At 45.8% G+C, this 23,067-nt stretch overlaps 1 protein-coding gene across 7 annotated transcripts in view; it reads right to left on the reverse strand.

The window, feature by feature from the left end:
• Positions 1-23,067, reverse strand: part of ETV5 (ETS variant transcription factor 5) — a 64,577-nt gene that overhangs the window by 25,579 nt on the left and 15,931 nt on the right. For all 7 annotated transcript variants that reach the window (XM_008266578.5, XM_008266579.5, XM_017346937.4 and 4 more), the window contains exons 6-7: positions 7,601-7,730; positions 6,439-6,726 (exon numbers count right to left, since the gene is read on the reverse strand). In XM_008266578.5, the coding sequence (XP_008264800.2) occupies positions 6,439-6,726; positions 7,601-7,730 (418 nt within the window). The remainder of the gene's footprint in view (positions 1-6,438; positions 6,727-7,600; positions 7,731-23,067) is intronic.

Here is a 23,067-nt window from a genome sequence, read left to right on the forward strand (position 1 = left end):
AAAAGCTCGTGGAAAATGGAATGAAAGGGTAAGTTTATTTGGGTGCAGATCTTTTTTGAAATCTTTGCATAGTCTGTCCTAATATGCATATTCCATGAACTTTTTGAAGGTTCCTCTTATGCATGGATTTAAAAGCTTTTTGAAAACTTTATGTCCTCTCTAGGCCTAGATATTTGTTCGATTTCTCAAGAACCAATCTGTGGGAAGGACAGCAATATGAATGTGACACAGTCCCAGGATAACAGGTGGGCAAAATATTAGTCGTACATATACAACATCAACAGGCCTGAAGATGGACGCAGTGAGGATAAAGGGAGTTATACATTTAAAAACTTAACATTAAACAAGGAAGCAATGGAAGTTTCTTTTCTCTAAGTGAGTTTTTCATTTTCAAGGCAGAGAGAGAGAGAAACGGAACTGGATGGATTCAGGGTTCTTCCCATCTACTGGTTCATTTCCCAAATGCCTACAACATCTGGGGCAGGGCCAGGCCAAAGCCAGTAGCCCAGAGCTCAGTCTGAGTCTCTCATATGGGTGCCATCTGCAGGAAGGTGGAATTGGAAGTGGAGCCAGGACCTGAACCCAGGCACTGCAGTATGGATGTGGGTGTCCCGAGTCTCTTCATTGCTGCATTAAATGTCTGCTCCAGAAATTGAAGTTTCAGAGTTTGTGGTACCTGGATCATTCTAGAAAAACTCCTTTAGTGCAGTACACAGAGAATAAAAGTGATTTTTAAAAAGCAGACTTGTTACGGAATCTAACATTCACTCACTACCTTCTCCATCCCAATGTGACCTAATCCATCTAATAATTCTATGGGGTGAGTAGTTACTATTCTCCAGTTTTCAGGGGGAATAAACCAAGACTTGCAGAAGTCTGGGGTTGGGATTCAACTCCAGGTTGTCAGTCTGTCCAATTCCTTCCAGAGCCACTGGCCAACACTGTTTCTATCTATCGGGAAATCTCAGAGCATGAAAGGGGAAGCTATGAGAAATTACTTCTAGAAGCCAGCGCTGTGGCACAGTGCGTAAAGCCGTCGCCTGCAGTGCTGGTATCCCATCCCACATGGGCACTGATTCGAGTCCCAGATGCTCCACTTCTGATCCAGTCTCTGCTAATGATCTGAGAAAGCAGCAGAGGATGGCCCAAATCCTTGTACCTATGTGGAAGACCTGGAAGAAGCCCCTGGCTCCTGTCTTCAAAACAGCTCAGCTCTGGCCCTTGCGGCCACTGGGGAGTGAGCCAGCAGATGGAGGACCTCTCGTTCTCTGTCTCTGCCTCTCTCTTTCAAATAAATAAAAAAAAAATTTTTTTTAAATAACATAAAATAAGGAGCAATTACTTCTAGACAAGACATACATAGACTATAAGTGACCTGGGAAAACCTCAATATATCATCACCCCAGCCCTTGAAGAAATTTTGTTAAGTTAAATGCTTGCTTATACAGAAAAAAAGGCTAAAAACATCAATGAGCTAATCTTCAACTCAAAGAATAAATCCAAAGAAAATAAAAAGATTAAAATATTTTAGTAACAGCATAAATCAATGAAATAAAAAACAGAGAGAATAAGCAAAGCCAAAAGTTGGTTTAAGACAATATTGTCTGCCAAGACTAGCAAAGAAAAAAAGATTTAGATAAATTAAAGAAGAAAAACTAACTACAGATGCTACAGTTGTTTTTTTTTTTTTTAAATGACATGGTAAACAATTTTATGGTAATGAAAATTAGAATTCAAATAAAATGGGAAAATAACATAAAGTAAGTGCTATGTAAATAGTTGTCTCGGTATATTGTTTAGGGAGTAATGACAGGAACGAGATGTACTGAGGCTGACTGAGCCCACAGATGTGGGACCCGGGAATACGAGGCCTGGCTCTGCATTACGCAGCCTACCAGAGAAGGTCCCATTAAGCATGCAGGGAGGGAGGCTCAGCTTTTGCTCCCTGGGTAGATTTGTGTTGCCAGGCATAACACGCTACCACAGGGACAGGGGAAGAGGTGTCAGACAGCATTCACTTTATTCCGGGCCAGGCCACCGACGCAACTCACGGCCAAGTTCTTTCCTCTACTAAAAGCTACAAATTCTTAAGGACAAAAGTGAACAGCAATTTATTAGGGATGAGCTTTAGGAGAGGAGGTAGAAAAAACAGCACAATATTAGCAGACTCAATCTCTTCATTTATCTAGCTTCTTGAAGGAACGAGTAGTTTCTGTTAAACCAAAATTCCACCAAACTTAGCTCATCCCTCTAAGTTCTGCAGCCTTAACCGTAACCACCCGAGGAAGGGAATGTTCTCAAACAGGTTGGGCGATTTCTTCCTACAGAAGATCCTGCACCCCGCTGCCCTTGTCCTGCAGCTGCTGGGGCCGCTGGGGCGCTGCACTCGGGCTGTGAGTTACAGCCCACAGCCCACGGCCCACGGCCCACGGCCCACGGCCCACTTCCACACTGATGCCCGGCAGTCGAAGTAGAGCACTTCCCTCCCCAACCAGAGTATTTTCTTAAATTTTGTCTTGAGCGTTTTTGCTTCTTTTCTGTGCTGTTAAGTGAGAGCACAGTATATTCCAAAATTCTTAAGATGATGTGTTTCTTAGTGGGGCCTCTTGAGTTCAGTTGTGGGGCTTTCCTCAACTCAAGACATAAGCAGATGTGGTACAATAAAAGGTCAGACTACATATGGCCAACAGCATGGGCATAGCGCAGGAGTATGTTCCAAATTCTCCTACCCAGCACACGTGAGCGAAATAAATGATAAGAAAAGACTGGAGTGACTGGGCCAGCCGACGCAAAAGCACTCGGTACAGAGCAGCTGGTCTTTCAGGATCAGTGGAGTCCGTCTGAACACGCCAAATTCCATGCCCTACCCCCACCCCCCACCCCGCCCCAACCCCTTCTGGGGAGGAAATCACCAATATAAATCACAGCCTGCAGACTCAGTATTTATCTTCTAAAAATAAATCGAGTTGTGGAGAATTATATACTAAGATTACATAAACATTAAGAACGTACTTTTGACTAGATTACGTTTTAGTTGTTTACAGTGTAATCTTAGCAAACTGCTATCACTATCAATAAACGCATATTGAGGACAAGTAAGATACAGGGCTAAATGTAGTCTAAAGAAAGAGGGCTACATCATGCTGTTTAGTCTCCAGGAGCTTACTCTGTTCAACAGAATGGATAAAGCACGCTGTGGAGCAAAACAAAAAAAGACAGGTGTTACAACAAGGGTTTAGATTAAGAAGTGATGGAGGCATTTAGTAGGATTTTGGAGTTTAAGAGATGGATAAAGTTCGGCTGGTTCAAGAGACGGATAAAGTTCAAGGTCCACATGGATTTATCAAGGTCACTTACCCGGCTTTTAGTGTGTGCTAGTGGATGTTAGTGACCCAAAGAAAATCAAAAGCTGTCAAAACAAATGGTGTAGTTGTAAGTTAATGTTTTGGGTTCTGAAAGTGGGACCCAGTATCTGGCTAGCTGATGTTTACAAGGTCTTTAGCTGCTTTGAGGCCTCATTTTTTTTATCTATAAAATGGAGTTTTTACTCTGTGTTGGTCAAAGGTGCTAAAGATTGATATTTCCTTCGAGCCTGCAAAATACCACATCCTTATGTTGGGGTAACTTGGAAGTACTATTCTCTCTAATTTTAGTAAAGTTAGGAGCAAAGACCAAACCACAGTTACTAATAAAAGTAGCCTGCCTACTTTCAGGCAGGCACAGAAGTTACTAACTGTGTGATTTATCAAGTCTCATATCACACATGATGGATTACTGTCATTTTTTCCAGAAATCAAACCAGGAATTTTGGTCCGTCTCATTTTCTGTGTGCTGGTCATCTACTAGCAAAATCGCTGTCGCCTGTCTGATGGCTTGTGCATCACATAGATCCCACATGGATAACCGTCATTATTAAATAAAGGCTGAAACTCAGAGTACTGGGTAATCTATGATTAAAAAAAGAAAAGAAGGGCTAGAATGGGGTGACAGTAGAGAGGGGCAGATCCGGAGTGTGCAGCCCTGCCCCAGACTCAGTCTCTGGGGTGCAGTTAGGAATTTGCACTTGATAATCCCCGCACCCCAGGGGGGGGACTCCTGGGCATTCCCAGACTGCACTGCTCCAGTACAGATGTCCATGCGTACCAACCAGTGTTGCGTGGAATTTTACTGATTCAGCAGCCTACAGAATGCACCCTATACCCTAATTCTCTCTAGGATCTCTGCCTCACCCCCAGTTTGTGTGAGCTCTTGTTTCTTGAGGCCCATCGTTCCTAAGGGCAGAGAAGAGGCAGGAAGTCTGAGACAGACAGGCCTCAGGGAGGAATGAACCTAAAAAAGAAGTAGTTCCTTGCTGGCTCCTCTCTCTCTGGACACGTGGAGGCAGATACTCAGAACCCCCCCCCCCCCCCCCCCCCGCTTTCTACAGGACATGGGGAGCCTGGGGACAGCTGAGACCAAGGCCACCCTGTCTGGCAGCCGTGCAGACAGTTCTTTTGCCCCTGACTCAGTTCACCAGGAACATAGAGTGAGACACAGCCCCCTGGAGTATACGCACGGACCAAGGGGGAAATATTAGTAAGAGACCTGAAATAAAGAACATTTCCTTTCCGTACGGCGTAACTGAGTTCCTGGAGTATTTCAAATTGTGGCTATACACCCCACCCTCTCCGTCCATCCAGAACCTCTGCGGAAAATCAGCAACACGCTGCTGTAAACAACAGGACGCCAAAACGCCACTGACGGGAAAGCGGCATCTAGGCCAGAGTTCAGCACTTGGCAGGCCTGCAGGGTGAGTCTGCCCACGGAGGTTGTTTAGTCTGCAAAGCATTGTTGTTTTTAATTAGTATTAGTTGTCATCTTAACAACAATCTGTACTTCTCTTATAAAAATCTGAATTTCCAAATCCTCTGGAGGAAGTACGAGGTTGTTAAATACAAGGTGACTGTCGCCCAAAGCTCAGCCGCAGCTGCCTCTCCCAGCTGAGCTCCCCATTGTGCCACGGGCCTCCTCCGGGGCCAGCCCCTCAACCGGCGCTCAGCTCTGACCCGCAGTCATCCTATCAGGCAGTTCTTCCTGGTGACTTTCAGAGCACGGGGACGCGGGGGATCCCTAGACAAAGGTGCTCCCCTCGTGCCAGCATTTCATCTGGAGTGAAGGAAGTAACATCCAAGTAGACTGGGAGGCACGCGGGTCGGACCACAGGCCTGGGGAAAGGGATCCTCATGCATTCTCCCTTCTGCTGCCCCCTTGCTCTCCACATTGACCCGTGCAGAGCAAGAGAGAGACAGTGGTCACAATGCTGCAGTCCCTGGTACCATCGCTGACAACCACAGGCCCAAGGCCATCTCCTCATTCCAGAGAGAATGGAAAGAAAAAGACAGGTCTCCCAGAACAGCCTACAAAAAGAAAGGCCACACGTACCCAAAATTCTAGACACCACAGATAATGGATCTTGAAGGCTGTAAAGTAAATAGTCAAGTTTGTTCTGTGCCAGAACCAGGTTCCCTTTACATTCTTTTTTTTTTAAAAATATTAATGAATGACTTTGGACAAATGATCCCTGATGCTTCAAATTCCTTGCCAGAATGCAAAACTACTTGGAGTGCTACCAGAAGATTGCTCTGTCAAAAGAAGATAATTGGGGCTTGCGCTGTGGCATAGTGGGTAAAGCCACTGTCTGCAGTGCCCACATCCCATGTGGGTGCCGGCTCAAGTCCCGGCTGCTCCACTTCAGATCCAGCTCTCTGCTATGGCCTGGGAAAGCAGTAGAAGATGGCCCACGTCCTTGGGCCCCTGCACCCACATGGGAGACCTGGAAGAAGCTCCTGGCTCCTGGCTTCGGATCGGCACAGCTCTGGCCCTGTGGCCAACTGGGAAGGGAACCAGCAGATGGAAAACCTCTCTCTCTCTCTCTCTCTCTCTCTCTCTGCAACTCTGACTTTCCAATAAATAAATAAACTTTTTTTTTAAAGAAGTAGATAATTATAAATAAGAAACTTCGCTATTTTTCCCCTGTTGAGATACGTTACAATCAGAGGAGTGACAATAAATACCTCCTGAAACTCAGCAGTGTCCCTGAAGGTGGAAGTAAAATGGTAATAAAGTAATTACGGGCAGCACAAACCAAAGTTCACTTCTCCCAGGCCCTGTCTGCCCTGGAGCTAGGCACCTGCCCTTGGTGAAGGCGTTTCCAGGCCCGTCACTGCCCCTCGCTCAGAAGCAGGGGACAGTAATCATTCTCTCTGCGGTACCAGCTCCACAGAGATGATGATGTCATGTCTCTAACCAGGCCGGAGCACCTCGGGAGCGGGGCGGAGTGTACACAGGTCAGGTTCCTATCGCAGTTAGTCTGACATCACAGGATGCCTGGGTCAGCCTGGTAACCACAGCTAACCGCTTCCCCTTGCCCCAGCAGAGGCATCCCAGAGCCGCACCCACCTCTGTTCTGATGGATACTGGTTTTCTGGCATCATCTTTGGCATCTGCAGGGGCTGATGTGGCGGCCGGGGGACGGCGAACGTTTGCTGCTGTGGTCCAGGCTCTGGAAGTGTATGGGGGGTGGGCGCGGGGCCCACGCCTTGCACTGGGCCAGCTGTGGGGGCATGCGCTGAGGCGGGCAGAGCAGCCTGAGGCGGGGGAAATAGGGAATTCTGATGCGTGGGTGACAGGGGAGTGGTGGGAGGGGTTAATGGCTTGAACCCGGAGGGAGGCTTCCTATCATAGGCACTGTAAAGAGAAAGAGAGAAGGAACCAGTGAGCCACTGGCCTGGTTACCAGGCCCTGTGCAAGGCTGGTCTGCAAGCCATTGTTGCCAGGAAATGACGGCATTAACATAGTTAAATTGCCAGCAGCCCCGAGGGAATATTTGTACCTCTGAAAAGTGACAAACACACTGCGTCACAGGGACTTGTTTAACACTTCTAGTGATTTTTCTCAAAGATAATTTTAGCCTCTGCTTCCGGTTTCCTTTTTTCCCTCCTTCTAAGAGAATCCTCCATGTCGTGCATGTAGGGGCGGATAGGTGCGGGGAGCAGCCAGCGCCCCCCCCCGCCCCCCCCCCGCCCGGGGCCTCCTCTGGTCCCCTCTCCTGAGCATTCCAGGGTTCCCAGGAATTAGTCAGCATCTCTGCCCAAGGTGAATTTCTGACGCAACCTCACTGGAGTTAACAACTCTCCTCCTCCCCCTTTCAGGCAGATCTGTTTGTCTTCCAGAGCAAAGAGTGATTCAAAATTAAAGCTTCATTCCCGGGGCCTGGAGCTCCTTAGGTAAAGGGCACCGGGATGGAGACTTGGACCTATTTTGATTGGAAGATTACTTCTTGGGTGCTTAAAGTTCACATTAACATATGATAGACACGAAGAGGTATGTTATTACCTGCCACAAAGCCTCAGCTCAAACATCCCAGGACTGGAGGCTCTCTCCCTAGGAGGGCCCAGTACTCGCTTGAACTTAACTCCACACTAAGAGTTCTGCATTTCATGTGCTGCATGAAGGCCTGGGCTGGGCCTGGGGATTAGGGGAAGGGGGCCTGCGAGCTCCCCTCTGGATGGCTCACCCGGAGGCCTGTGTCCGTCCACAGCCCATCGGGGACTCCACTTACCAATAGTTGTAGAGGCACTTTTCTCCATAGTTAGCACCAAGAGCCTGCTCGTGACTACAGGATGACAGCTCAGAGGAGGGGCTGTGCAGCTCCCGCTTGATCTTGGTTGGAGGAGGGGCATGAAGCACCACTGAAATCAGAAGAGGGACGAGGGGGACAGACAGGACAGCCGGTTAACAGGGAGCACAGCACTTCCTGCCACACACCTGCAACCGGCTGCTGGCTCTTGGAACTCGCATCAAGTCGCAAGCCAGAGAAAGCAAAATACTTAAAACATACAACCCTCCATGTGAAGCCAATTAAAAGTGCTTAGAAATCACTGTTAGCCAGCCAAATCTTCTCCCCCTCAAATTTCTCTGGTCATGGATCTCACATTCCAGGGACTCTGAAAGCCTTTAACCTGCAGCCCGACCCCCAGTAGGTATGGAGGGGTGGGCAGGAGAGGTCCAGGTGGTGGTACAGTACCAAGCGTAGCACACATGAAGAATTGTTTCCAGAAAGGACCAAACTACCAAAAATGTGTCGGCAGACATTACACATGAGCTTATCGAAGGCTCAAAATTGCTGTGGCAAATACATTCCTTATGCAGAGGCATATTTACAAGTTGAATACATGATTTTTAAAGGGCCCTTCCTCATGTAACTCTAAATAATATCTTAGAGTAAGAAATATTCAACCTTGATAACTTCCACTTTGATTATGGCCCTGTCTAAATACTCTTGGAGTTTGTGGACTCAAAAGGCTTCCATAGCCGTGGCAGCTCATGACAAGAGCCTCGGGTGATTACTGACGTCATAAATAAGTGTCAATTGTTAAATCAACAACAAGAGTCACTGTGTACTTGCTCCCCATGTAGGACCTCTGTCCTTAATGAGTTGTACTATGAGAATCAATGGTAAAACTTGTCTTCAAACAGTACTTTATACTTTGTGTGTCTGTGTGGGTGCAAACCGTTGAAATCTTTACTTAGTATAGAGTTGATCTTCTCTATATAAAGATAATTAAAAATGAATCTTAATGAAGAATAATATGGGAGAGGGAGTAGGAGGTGGGACAGGAGTGGGGGTGGGAGGGCGGGTACAGGGGGAAGAACTGCTGTATTCCAAAAGCTGTACCTATGAAATTTATAATTATTAAATAAAAGCTTTCAAAAAAAATACTCACCTTTAAGGGAACAACAACAACAACAACAACAAAAATCACGTAAGTCACAAAAAGCAAAGGAGTTAAACAACGGACTGGACCGACCGACCTCCCAGGCCAGGCTGAGCCGCACACGGCAGAAGTCTTACCTAGGAGTTAAACTGTTTCAGAGAGGTCATCTTATCCAAAGGAGGACAAACTAGCGAAGGCATCACATGATGATGGCTGCCTTCTTCTAGCTGGGAGTTGGGTGGCTGCTCCTCGCCCAGCTACCTTGGAGGGTGGGGAAAGAGCCACGTGCAGCTTCTGAGCTATACCAAAGGTCTCATTATATAGCTAACCTTAGTCAGTGCCCTGGTGACCTGCTAGAATTTTCTGTTGGACTCATTGTCTACTCCTAAAACACTTCCAGAAGTTTGGTTAATTCTTAGCGACTACACCAGGGAGAACCTTTCTGTCTGATAAAACTAAACAATCGTCCCGCCAACCGGTTTCGCAGGTGCCTCCTCCAACCCCAGATCCTGGGCTCCGGCGTGAGCACGTGAGACAGATGATGCTATCACAGACAACAAGGTTCTAAAGCAATGTCGCCACAAAGCCATGCCAGCGACTTACTGGGAAGGACAGGTTTTCATAATTCCTTTCTTATATAATGCCAACTGTTTTTCCTAAATACATGGAGTAAGTTGTGAACTGGCAGACTATATTTAGAAGTCATTAAGAGTCTCTCTCGTGATTTTTTGATGGTGACATCACGGCAGCCAACACTCAGTTGTTACCAAATGTTTTTAGACATTCAGACATGAAAAACAGCTAAGCTTGTTGTTGTTTGAATATTGTTGGTAAATAAGAAGGTCACCTAAAACCATTCCTGGACATTCCCACAGTGGCCCCTGGACACTGCCCAGCCTCTCCCCAATTGGCTACCACATAAATTTTTGGCAAAATAACAACGAAAGTCAACAAGAACCCAATTTAAAAAAAGGTACGTGTCTTCGAAGAGTCTACTTTTCTTTCATGGCTGTCTTTTACAATCACTGCTTTGCCTAAGTTTGGAAAGTAAACAATTACGGTATGATTCAGTTTTCTCATTTCAGGTTTTAAAAATGTCTTGACATTTTCAGGATACTGCATTATTATAAGTTACCAGGTCTACTGACAAGACTAACACTGGTGGGTAAATGAAAGTTGCTTAGAAAAAGAGGTTTCCTAATGGGCTCAGGAACAGCAAACATCCATTTAAAAAGAGAACCTCAAGGGCCAGAGAATTCTCCCGTCTTGACTTCTTCAAACCTAGACAGTGCTTTAGCGTACACCACACCACTCTGGATTAAAATTACATAGCATCTCCTTCTTTCAAACTGTTTTATAAGAGAAGTTCGAGGACTATATGATGAGTGATTGAATGGATCATCTTTCCTGCTGGTTCTTAGCCTGGAAGGCAGGGGTCACACCTACTCTGGTACAAGGTCAAGTACAACGTTAGTCATAAAACATTTTTTCCCCAAGAATCAACCATCAGAACGAGAGAAGAGAATGGAACACGGCCAAGAAGTTTCATCATCGACACTGATGGACTGATGGGAAAGCCATGGGGCCCCTGCGAGTGGTGAGGAGGGAGCTGCGCTCCCCAAAGGCTGCCAGACTAGAGGAGGCGAGAGGGCCTGCCAGGGGCCTGGCTCAGGGAGAGGGGTGTATTTAAAGCAAGAACTCAGAAGCCCAAGGCTGCTCCTGGCTTTCGGTCTGTTTCCTCATTTGTGAAATGAGGTATGTGATGCCATCTTGAGAAAGCAGGGAAAATGCACAGCACCTTGCAGATGGTGCTATGATGTGTAATCTTTCAAAGACAGAGGATTTACCTGACTCAAGGATGCTGGAGACCTCAGACTACAAAAGCTGGATGAGAACTGGATTTGGAAAAGGCTTACAAACTCTTGGGGAAATTGAAAAAGAAATGCTAGAGTAGTTCACTATTTGAGCTGATAAACATATTTTTTTTTTAAGGTTTATTATTTATTTGAAAGGCAGAGTTACAGAGAGGCAGAGGCAGAGAAAGAGAGAGGTCTTCCAGATGCTGGTTCATTCCCCAGAAGGCCACAATGACTGGAGCTGCGCTGATCTGAAACCAGGAGCCAGGAGCTTCTTCTGGGTCTCTCACTTGGGTGCAGGGGCCCAAGCACTTGGGTCATCTTCCACTACTTTCCCAGGCCACAGTACAGAGTTAGATCAGAAGTAAAGCAGCCAAGACTTGAATGGATGCCCATATGGGATGCCGGCACTGCAGGTGGCGGCTTTACCTGCTAGGTCACAGCAATGGCCCTTGATAAACATCTTTAATTAGCAGCTGAGTTCAAGGTCAGAGTTCTAAAAGATGGGCCCACAAAGTCAAGGGTGGCCTGATAATAATTCTTGATGAACAGGCACCACCTTCTTCACTGTCATACAGGTTTCTTCTCTCTCTCCCTCCCTGGGTCCCTTCATTCACTTCTACGGGCCAAGCAGTCTGAAGGTGCTGGAGACATGGCACATAGCAGAAGAGACATGGTCCTTTCCCCCTGGCATGCACAATGTCTGAGGGATGTGACTGTGCATTAGGACCTCTGTACACGTAACTCAACCCTTACAGTTACAGGGCCTGACACAGTTAAGGGCCCTGAGACCCAAAGGAGGCGAAGGAATCACTCGGGATCTTAGGGCTCCCCAATGTAAATTTAATAATCTGCTACTGCACGGACAGAAACGGGACACATTCCACTCACCCACTTTGTACATTAAAAATAGAAGACCTAAGTCTGTCTTTCAACTGAAACTACAAAAATAACACAGTACACCTGGTTGGGAGAAAGTGCTCTGGAACAAAGGGAAAACGGACAAGAACTAACACTTCTGGAAAAGAACCAGAGAGACTAAGAACCAGGCAGCCGGGCAGACCCCTCAGCATTGATTTTTCTGCCAATTGCTCTTTTTTAAAAAAATTTTTTAAATTTATTTATTTGAGAGGTACAATTAGACAGAAAGGGAGAGACAGAGAGATAGGTCTTCCATCACTGATTCACTCCCCAAATGGCCACAATGGTGGGAGCTGAGCCGATCTGAAGCCAGGAACCAAGAGCTTCTTCAGGGTCTCCCATATGGGTGCAGGGACTCAGGCACTTGGGCCATCTTCTACTGCTTTCCCAGGCCATCAGCAGAGAGTGGGATTAATCTGGAAGAGGAGCAGCCGGGACACGAACCAGTGCCCATATGGGATATGTGCACTGTAGGCCATACACCACAGCACCGGCCCCTGGGTCTACTGCTCTTACATACTTTATTTCATTCAACCTTCGCAAAGTCAGTTAGAAAACCACTCAAGCATGCATGCCTTACTCTACAGTTAGGCCCACCAAATGCCCAGACTCCATCCTCACCCTCACTGGCTACCAACAGCTCTGACTCCATCAGTCTTCACTCTGCAATCGTTTCCTCCTGCCCTAGTGTTCCATCAGAAGAGTCGCCTCCCCTCTCTACTCCAGCTGATCAAAATCCTCAGCTCATCCAGACCACTGGGCGCACTGTGGCCAGTTACTGACAGTCAGACTCCACACACTGCTGCCATGGACGCTGGCCCTCCCCAACCTGAAACTGCTTCTGGATGACTCCCTCTCAGTGCCCTCTCTCGGGCAAGGACAGTGTGAGTGAGCCATCTGCATCCCTACTGGACTATAAGAACTCTACTAAGGATTCATGCAAAAATGTACAAGAGCCTGCTTGTCCGGAGTAGCAAAGACAAGGGTGGCTGGCTGATAGGATTTCACCGAGTCCGAATCTGCACAATATATGGCTTTGTAGACCCTATAACACCATTTTAAGCTTAGATACAATGGTTACGAGTCAACCAACTTAACCTCACAGTTGATTTTCTTACTAGATGGGGAAACCCCTTGGAAGATTCTTTTTCTGACACATAGATTAAAAACTAGTCCCAGTCCTAGCCAATGCAATAAGCCAAGAAAAAGAAACATAATTCCAAAGGAATAGAAAGGAAGAAATATTCACAGATGGCCCAGCTGGGTACACAGAATATACAAAAGTATCCACAAAGTATAACCATCAACAGGCTGATTTGGCAATGTCACTGGATACAAGGTCAACATAGAAGAACGACTTCTATATATGGTAACTAAAATGATATGAAATTTAAAAATACATGAACAATAGCAGCAGAAAGATAAAACACGCGGGAGGGGCCGGTGCTACGGCATAGCCGGTAAAGCTGCCACTTGCAGTGCTGGCATCCCATATGAGCGCCGATTCAAGTCCCGGCTGCTCCACTTCCCATCTAGCTCTCTGCCATGGCCTGGGAAAGCAGCAGAAGATGGCCTAAATCCTGGGGCCCCTACACCCACATGGAGACCTGGAAGAAGCTCCTGGCTCCTGGCTTCGGACTGGTGCAGCTCCAGCCATTGCAGCCATCTGGAAGTGAACCAGTGGATGGAAGACCTCTCTCTCTCTGCCTTTGTCTCTCTGTATCTCTGCCTTTCAAATAAATAGATAAATCTTACAAAAACAAAACAAAACAGAACAAAACCCACATGGGAATACATCTAATAAAAGACAGCACAATGCCTACACTGAAAACTACAAAACACAGGGAAATTAAGGAATTCTCAATAAATGGAAGGATTTATCCTGTTACGGATTAGAAGGTCTGATGTTGTAAAGACATTTATTCTTCCCAAATTTATCTTTAGGTTCCGAATAACTGCTGACAAACCTCAGCACTACACAGAAATGGAAGTGAAGACATTACGACTGGCGTGTGACATGGTGAATCTTAGGGAAATGCTGAGCCAAAGAGGTTGGACATGGATGGTGCACACTGTGGGAATCCCCAGCAGAGTTCACAGGGGGACAAAGCAAACCTTTAGCATTCAAAGTCAGGATGGAGGCTACCCTGGAGGGGCAGAGTCTGTTAAGGGGGCAAAAAGAAAATTCTGTATTCTAGCAAGTTCTGTTTCTGATCTAAACTCTTAAACCATTTGTGAAATTCATCAAGCGGCTGTACCCTTATGGTTTCTAGATGTTAGTTCAACCAAGTTTCTACTTTTTTTTTTTAAGAAGCAGCTTGTCCTGGTTGTATAGCATCATTAGTACTAAGATTTCACAAATTTTAGAAAATGTTTCTTCTGTGATGGTATAGAAACAGCCTCCCAAAGAAATAACCCAATTGTTTTAAAATAGAAAAAAAAAAAAAAAGACAAACTGGTCCATTCACAAGAAATAATAATTCCCTCTGCTGACAAAATATGTTTCCTGCCCACAAGCACAGGCCTGTGGACTCTGTCCAAGGCGGCTACCCCACGCCAGCGCTGGCGGTGAACTTCACTGTTACAGCACCAAGGATCAAAACAAAGGAAAACAATTTTGTTGAATGTTATGATGAATGACAGCTCCATTTAAAAGGAATTTGTTTTAAAGACAAAAACCACCTTGTTTAAGAAGGTGTTCCTTTAGTGTTTCATAATCATCAAAGTTTCAGTTTGCCACAGGCTTTGTTGTGAATACGGGAAAACATTCATGAAGCCACGGGAGTTAAAGAAGTGGCCCATCAGCTGCAAGGAGAGCAGAGCAGGAGGAGGGCCACGCCCATCCCCCCCCCCCCCGCAGGCCCTGCCTGCCTCCCACCAGTTGTCAGGGTTCAGGGTCTGCACTGGGGTTTTCCTCCTCCCTTCTTCAGTTTCATCACCTTCGTCTGGGGCACACTCATCTTTCCCGCATCAGCTGTGCACGCCTGACCGCGGGAGAGGACCTTATTTGGTCACAGTCAAACAGTCTGGATCCTCTTACTTTACAAGAGAAGTCGTGCCTTGCAGCAGAACGTGCCTTGCCCACAACGCACACCTGCTTCCGCATGGCATGTCCCTGAGCTGGGTCTCAGGTGGCCAGCCTACATCTCCACAGTCGGGATGTGGAATGCACACAGTCACGGCCTGATACCCCGGATTCCAGGGCCGTAACCCCACAGTGAGGGGTTTACTCCTCAACTTACTGTCTTGGCGACCGGCTTTGGGTCACTGCCCCTCTCTTAGGCTGCTGTCATCCCACCCCATTTCCCTCTAGAGGAAGAATGTGCACCATTTAGTTCCAGAATTGTGGGGAGGGTGTGTGGGGTGAGGGAAGGCATCTTGCCCATCCTATTCTTTGTCTGGGGCAGAGAGTGGGCCATGAAGAAGAAGGCACAGAAAGACGATCAGGTAGACAGACGTGTGACTATCAACAGGGCACTGGCAAAACCCGACCGCAGGACCCACTCCAGGGAACAGCAGGTGTGGCTTCTCACTTGACTTAACTTTACTTTGTCCAAGCACCCCAGTGGCAAAGACCAGAGGGCGCCAAGCATACACAGAGTGGACCAAGTGTATACTACCTGTGCACTAAGAGGAGTGCCACGGCGTCTGTGGTTTAAACAACCAAACAAAGCCACAAGTCCAGCTGCTGCCTCTCCTTAGTTCTGGTCTTTTTTGATGAACTTTTGGGACTAAGCTCAAACATAGTTAATTAGTAGAAAAAAGAAGTAGAAAGCATGAAGCTTAGTTTTGTAAGTCCTACCACAATAGCAGAAGCCATCAGAACTATTTGTGACTGAGTGAATCAGAAATTCATTTCAGATACAAAACATGCATGTATTATTAATATCTCCCTATTCTTTATAATTGCTCTAACGGCAATAGTGAATGATAATGACAGGGGAGAACACCCCGTTCTAGGAACCAAGGAGGTTCACAAGAAGATAAGGTGAGTGGATAGGTCCTGGCACTTGAAAAGAACATCTGGAAAAGGAGATGCCGACTTCCAAACCAAGCAACAGGCACACCCAAACTTGTCAGAATGGTTAATACTGAGCATGCCTGGCTACACTTTCCAGAAATAACAACTGGAAATTATCAGATTATTCAAACTGTTATCACAGTTTCTAGATGCAAAATTGGAGTAGGCCGGGGAGAATGTGTCATTGTCTTCAGTATCAGATGCAGCTAAGCTTTGTAAACCTAAATTCTCAAATTCAATATAGTGAAAAGTATTATACAGAAATAGCAAAATCAACTATTGAGCAAGTGGTGCTAAAAATGTTTAATGAGTTCCCCAAAAGCCCTCTCCTCAAACATGAATAAACTGTGTGACCTCATGATCTCCACCTGACTCTGTTTTTCTTTCACCAATATATTAAGGTCAACATAATAACATGGATGTGAGAAGGTTTTCAGAAAATCAGTAACACAGATTTCCAGGCTGGAAATCAGCATTTCTATGTATTCTTCAAAAATGTACCCTAAAAATGTCAACAACTACAAAATAACTAGCAGGATTCTTCAAAAAAAAAAACAAAAGTCAACATTACAGGGAATTTAAAAATAAGAGTGGGAAACTGTAGGTTAAAGAAGATAAATAAGGTATAAAAATAAATGCAATATGTGATTCTTACCTAAATCCTAGATCAAAAACAACAAAACCCATCTGAGGACAACTGGGGAATTTTGAGTATTACTGAAGAAAAGTTAATTTTCTTATGCAACGTGGGGAACGTCCTTAATCTTTGGAGATGCACACTTTCCTACCCCGGGGGTGAAATGCCATAATATCTGCAACTTGCTTTCAAATGATTCAAAAAGAAGAAGCATCTACAGATATAGCAAAATGTTTCTAAAATAAATCAGTAAGACAGAGATTCTATCCCATTTCTCTTGAGATACTTGGGGGAAAAATCCTTTATCAGATGATTGACTGACATATCAAAAGTAGAAGTCCTGGGGCCGGCGTTGTGGTATAGTAGGTGAAGCCTCTGCCTATGGTGTCAGCATCCCCTGTGGCACCAGTCTTAGCTGCTCCACTTCTGATCCAGCTCTCTGCTATGGCCTGGGAAAGCAGTGGAAGATGGCCCAAGTGCTTGGGCCCCTGCACTCACATGGGAGACCCAGAAGAAGCTCCCAGCTTCCAGCTTTGGTTCGGCCCAGCTCCAGCCACTGTGGTCATCTGGGGAGTGAACCAGCAGATGGAAGACCTTTCTCTGTCTCTCCCTCTCTCTGTAACTCTGCCTCTCAAATAAATAAATAAATCTTAAAAAAAAAAAAAAAAAGTAGGAGTGCTAAGAACGTCAAAACCATGCATTCACGTATGAAGAAACCCACCCTGGCTTGCTCCCAAGTTGAAACAATAACAGAGCCCCAGGAATGTCAAAGCACACAAGGATAAATGTTGGCCATCCTATAAGTCTAAGCTTGTGGTTCTTGGATATTTTGTTGGCTTTAGCCCACTCAGAAAGGACAAGGAATACCTTAGAGGGGCCAAAATGAAGACTGCCGTTGCTGCCACATAACTATTGCAACTATCACCTGCTGTCTACACTTCTACCACCTGGGAAAAAAGACAGCAACTACTCCAGTACAAAATGATCCACAAAAAGATCACCTATCAGTGATCCCATAGACACATTCATGCACATAGGATAGAAACTAAAACATATGTCCAACTGGAGACCACAAAGCATTCTTATTCTTCAAAAACAAAGTGGAAAATTCCCACTCCCTGTGAATATATATGCACAACAGGTTTCGGGCATTACCAGAACAGCTGGACAACTCATTAGATTTCATATCCACAGTCCTCAAGGGAGCACAATGCAGCCATCACCAACCTGAGAGGACTGGCAGAATTAGAAAGAATTAAAGGACTCTTCCCTCTTCAGCAGCTGGTTTGGCCTCTTCTGCCCAGAAGGAGCCAACAGAGCCAGGACAGGAGGGGAGGCTTGAAACGGGACACCTAGGCTTGTGCTACTCTGAGCCCTAAGGGGAAAGGGCACAAGAGTTTCTGGGGGCTCCAATTGGCCCAACCTAACTTATGGAGCTAAGAGATCAGAAAGGAATGTGTGGAGCCAAGAACTAAATTGTGCTGAACAAAGTCTCCTGGCTTGGAGACTGTCCCTCTGCAATTACGTCTTGAGAAGCAAGGATGCCAGCAGGAGTGTGGTACGGAAAATGAGGCCCCACCAACAACTCCAAGGAGGCATGACAACACCTGGTGCAGCCCCCCAGCTAGGTGGGTGTGCCACACACATATGAGAAGCCTTCAAAATGTTCATGGGAAAAATGGAATTAAAGTGCCAATTTTCCATTAATTTTTGAAGCTCCTTTGTATAAGTTCTTTCTGCAATCTCAAGCTACAAGAATGGTTGCATCTGTGCTCGGGCAGGCACTACAAGAAGAAAGCAAGGCTTCTGCTCTACGGTACAGGCTGGTGCCAGTAGGTAAATGGAGACACTGCTGCAGGACTGGAACATCCGCATCATTCAGGGTTGCAGACTGGTGATTCCTTATGGTGATGGGAGAGAGTTACACCTCACCATATAAAAATACCTGAGAGAGGTGTGCAATTGGTATAGTGGTTGAGATGCTGGTTGGGATGTATGCATCCCACATCAGAGAGCCTGGGTTCAAGTCCCAGCTCCGTCCCCGATTCCAGTTTCCTGCTAATGTGCACCCTAGGAGGCAGCAGGTGAAAGCTCAAGTGGCTGGGTCCCTGCCACCCACATGGGAGGCCTGGATTGAGTTGCCAGTCCCTGGTTTCAGCCTGGCCCAGCCCCAGCTATTGAAAACATTCAGGGAATGGGTCAGTGGATGGCAGCTCTGTCTCAAAGAAATAATAAGTAAGTAAAATTGAAAAATATTACAGGGTGTTTTATTTATCCTGTTACTCAGCAAGAACCAACAACTGTTTACGACCTGATGGTATATGATGGTACCATCTTCAAAAAGTTCGTGGGGAAAAACAGGATGTTTATTTTGATGCAAAAAAAAATTTAAATCCAGGCATAGTTTTTTTATAATATATATTTTGTGAGGCCAGTGCTGTGGTGTAGTGAGTAAAGCCACCAACTGCAGTGCTGGCATCCCATATGGGCGCAGATTCGAGTCCCAGCTGCTCCACTTCCTATCCTGCTCTCTGCTATGGGCTGGGAAAGCAGCAGAAGATGGCCCAAGCCCTTGGGCCCCTGCACCCAAGTGGGAGACTTGGAAGAAGCTCCTGGCTCCTGGTTTCAGATCAGCACAGCTTTGGCTGTTTGTGGCCAACTGGGGAGAGAACCAGCGGATGGAAAACTCTCTCTCTCTGCCTCCACCACTCTGTAACTCTGCCTTTCAAATAAATAAATATTATATATATATATAGACATTTTGTATGAACTTTCTGAAGATCTCTTATTTCAAGGCCCCAAGTGTAAGATCAACCATGAGGCAGTAAAATCCACCAATGAACAATTACAGAACAGAAACCCTTCTTATATGGCCAAATCATCTTCTGTATAATAAATGACAGTAAATTAGGAACTGATAAAGCCAGCTCCTGGAATATTTGACTCCAGGAATCAGGTTTCTCCCAGGCGCTGGGAAAAAACTCAAGTCAGCAGAAAAGACTTCAGGAAGGGGTATGCAGACAATCAGCCCCACTCCACTGCTTACATTTACACCTAGAAATTTGGGGAAGATCATCAGTACAAGCAAAAAAAGAACGTGTTGAACCTATCATCATGGCATGACTATGGGAGAAACAGATCCAACAAACAGGGCTAGGGCTCACTGGTTTAATATTCAGGTTTATAAAATTATAATGACCTTGCAAGAAAATAGCTGGGGTATAGTAACTAAAACAATTAGAGGCAGGTCTTAATACAGTTGCTTGAAAAGTGAGGGAAGGAGATAACTTTTTTGCCCATAAGAGTAGATGTGGTGATACCAAGTGTTTAGAAATCCAAGATTTTGGACCTTTGGGACATATATAAGTACAAGAATTTTGTTGGTGGGCTCCAACTTTAAAATGCTAGAGGGGGTGAGTGTTGTGGTACAACAGGTTAAGCTGCCACTTGCAAGAATGGCATCCCATATTGGAGTGTCAGTGTGAGTCCGGGCTGCTCCTTTCTGATCCAGCTCCCTGATAATGCACTTGGGAAAACAGCAGATGATGGCCCAAGTATGTGGGCCCTGTGCCACCTATGTCCCAGTCCTGGCTGCTGCAGGCATTTGGGGAGTAAGCCAGCAGACGGAAGGTCGGTCTCTTTCTCTTTCAAATAAACAAATACATCTTTAAAAACACTAAGCTTCTTGCTTGAAGATGTGGAGACTGTGTTTCTGAAGAATTCACTCTCAATTCATAAACAGGGCGGCAGAAACACATGGTTATCAAGCACATTGGCAGATTACTTTATAATTGTGAACATGAAAACCTGGAGGCCTTGAATGTAAGAATCAGAAATTAAAGGAAGGAAAAGAAGCTTGGAAAAGAACTGGACCAACTTTGAAATGTGTAAATTTGTAGAGGTATCTGATTCTACCCAAGGGAAATGAAATCAACACATAAAAGTTATGTGCACTCCCATGTTTATTGCAACTCAATTCACTGCAGCTAAAACATGAAATCAACCTAAATGCCTGTCAACTGAAGACTGAATAAAGGAATTATGGGATATGTACTCTATGGAATACAACACAACAGTAAAAATATAATGAAATCTGGTCATTCGCAACAAAATGGATGAATCTGGAAAACATCATACTTAGTGAAATAAGCCAGTCCCACAGGGACAAATACCATATGTTCTTCCTGATATGTAATAACTAATAGAGTACCTAAAAGGAAATCTGTGTAAGTGAAATTGACACTTTGAGAAGCAATGACTTGAACAGTGCTTGACTTGACTCTAGAGGAACAGTTTTTTTGTTTTTAATGGGACTGGGAATGGGAGAGGGAGGAGGAGGCGGGGTGGGAGGGCGGGTTTGGTGGGAAGAATCACCATATTCCTAAAATTGTACTTATGAAATTTGTACTCATTAAATAAATATTATTTTTTCTTTGGGGAAAATAAGATAATTATAAACATGATTGAATTTTAATCTAAAAAAAATTAAGAGAGAGAGGTATCTGAAACACCACTAAGGAGCTACCTGCAAAGGTAGTGGAATTTTCCCCAGGATACAGGAATTAAGAGTTATTGATAGAATGTCCCCTAGCTGGGTTTTAAATTAAACAAGAGAACTGATACCACAGAGAAGTTAATACCAGGAGGCCATGCTCTGTAAGCCTCTCTTCCATTTCCTGTTAACCTCAGATAACCCTAAATCTCTGCTATGGACTGGAGCTGTGACAGGTCTGATGTACTGGGATGGCAGAGTGTTGCGCCCTCTGGGGAGATGCTGGCTGTACACAGAACTGTGCCTCCATGGCAGGGTGCTGCAGCAAACACAATGGTTTGGAAAATGCGGTGTTTCTAAGGTTTGCATGGATGGGGCCAGTGTTCCGGTGTCTTAAGCCCTTCCTGCTCCCTGATGTGGACTCTGAGAAACGGGATGGATTCAACACTGGAGAAATCCAGCTCTGAAGGTGCCCAAGCACACCAGCAACGGCAGCTTAAGGGGCTGCCAGGCTGTGGCTTCCACTAGACCCCAGAACAGAGTGCTTCTGGCTAGAATGGAAGCAGCGAACGACGGAAACAGTGGCTTTACACTTAGAAAGCAGTTCCAATTTCTTTTTTTTTCTTTTAATTTTTAAGAGGCCAAGAGATAGAGAAAGCAGAGAGCACTCCCATCTGCTAGTTCACTCCTCAAATGCCCACAACAGGCAGGGCTGGGCCAGGCTGAAGCCAGAAGCTAGGAGCTCAATCCTTATCTGCTATGTGTGTGACAGCAACCCAAGTTCTTGAGCAGGTCTGTAATAGCAGGAAGCTGGCAGCAGGAGCCAGAGTGGAGCTTAAACCCAGGTCCTCTGACATGCACACAGCTTCTTAGCTGCTAAGCCCAATGCCTGCCCCTTGGCTTCTTCATGGGAATGGGGACTGTCTTGACCAAAGGGGTTGCACTCTACAGGAATGAGTCTTAGTTGGGGGGACTCCTATACTGTCTGCAAACTATGATGTTTATAGGATGTAATGACTTCCTAAAGCGTGCAAGGAGGGGAAGCGGTTCACAAGGGCTCAACGCCACAATATCCAGCCAAAAACTCTCCTCCCTTTCCTTGCCCTCGTTCCAGACAGCTTCTCCCAGGATTGGCAGCAGGCAGGCAGTAGAACAAGTGCAGGGTATCTCAGCATCAAATCACCAAGTGAGATACCGTGAGTCAGGAGACGAAAAGCTAAATTTTACCTATGAAAGTCAGCTTGGGGAGGCCACTGTAGAGTTTCTAGTGGTTAATCCAATTCGTGGCACAGCACCACTGAGGCTGGACTAGCCAGTCCTCATGTGGGGCACTGTAGACTCTCAGGGAAGTTCAAACCCTCCCCTACTGTGTATTTCCCCACCTGAGAGAAGAAACGGAGTCCTGGTGAAGAGTGACACCCATGTCCTAAAGGACGGACTGTGGGACAGACAGAGGAGGAACCGCTCCTGCCTTGCAATGGGGCTGTGCACAGGAAGGCACAGACTGGCCTGCTGTAGGCCCTTGGGGCCACAGTCCTTGAGGGTGGCCTACCGCATAGCAGCCAGGCTGGCCAGCAGGTTGGCCAGGCCACATCCACAGGTTGCTAAGTGGGTTTTTGGATACTGGCCTCATTCTTCCTTCACCTCGGTCCATGCTAACAGGCACAGCACAGGTGATTTCAAAGGTTTCTACTCTAAGTCTGGAAACAATAGGAGGAATGAGATTCTGTGCATTGGGGCTCCCTCTCTCTTCCTCCACCCCTCCCCCCACCACCACCAAAGCAGAGGTCACAGGAGGGAGAGGAGCCCGCGCTGAGTGCCTGTGCCAAATGAGGAACGTTCGGACCCACAGATGGCGAGCTCTGGGCAGGAGTGGCCGTTTAACTGAATAAGCTGCAACTTGCTCTTGGTATCAAATTGCATCTTTTAAGGAGTCATTGCTAAACAGAAAGCCTCTCTTATCAAATAAGGAAGAGAACTGAATGCCAATAGTACCAGAGGAATCTCTCTCTGACCTAGATGAACTAGTCTCTGATTTCCTTCCTTCAAGCTCACACTCACACTCTCCACACTTTCAGCATTATCCTTCAAACAGCTCAGATCTGTGTAGCTCCTTCTCTCCCAAGGACCCATTTATCCTATTTTATTCTATTTTATAAAAATAGAAACCCAGAGAGGCCTTGAATGTAAGAGTTAGAAATTAAGAGGGCAGACAAGGAGCTTGGAAGAGAACGGGGCCAACTTTGAGGTGGCATTCATAGATCAATAGATAGGGGACCCTTCCATAAAAAATAATTTGTACAGAATGAGTACTTCTAACTGCATAAGCCAGTCAACCTCCCAGAACTTGTGGCCAGTAGAGAAACCAAAGCATTTTTCAACAG

The sequence above is a fragment of the Oryctolagus cuniculus genome, chromosome 4 (assembly GCF_051225735.1).
Source record: "Oryctolagus cuniculus isolate XC-2025 breed Fujian yellow rabbit chromosome 4, ASM5122573v1, whole genome shotgun sequence".
Taxonomy (NCBI): Eukaryota; Metazoa; Chordata; class Mammalia; order Lagomorpha; family Leporidae; genus Oryctolagus; species Oryctolagus cuniculus.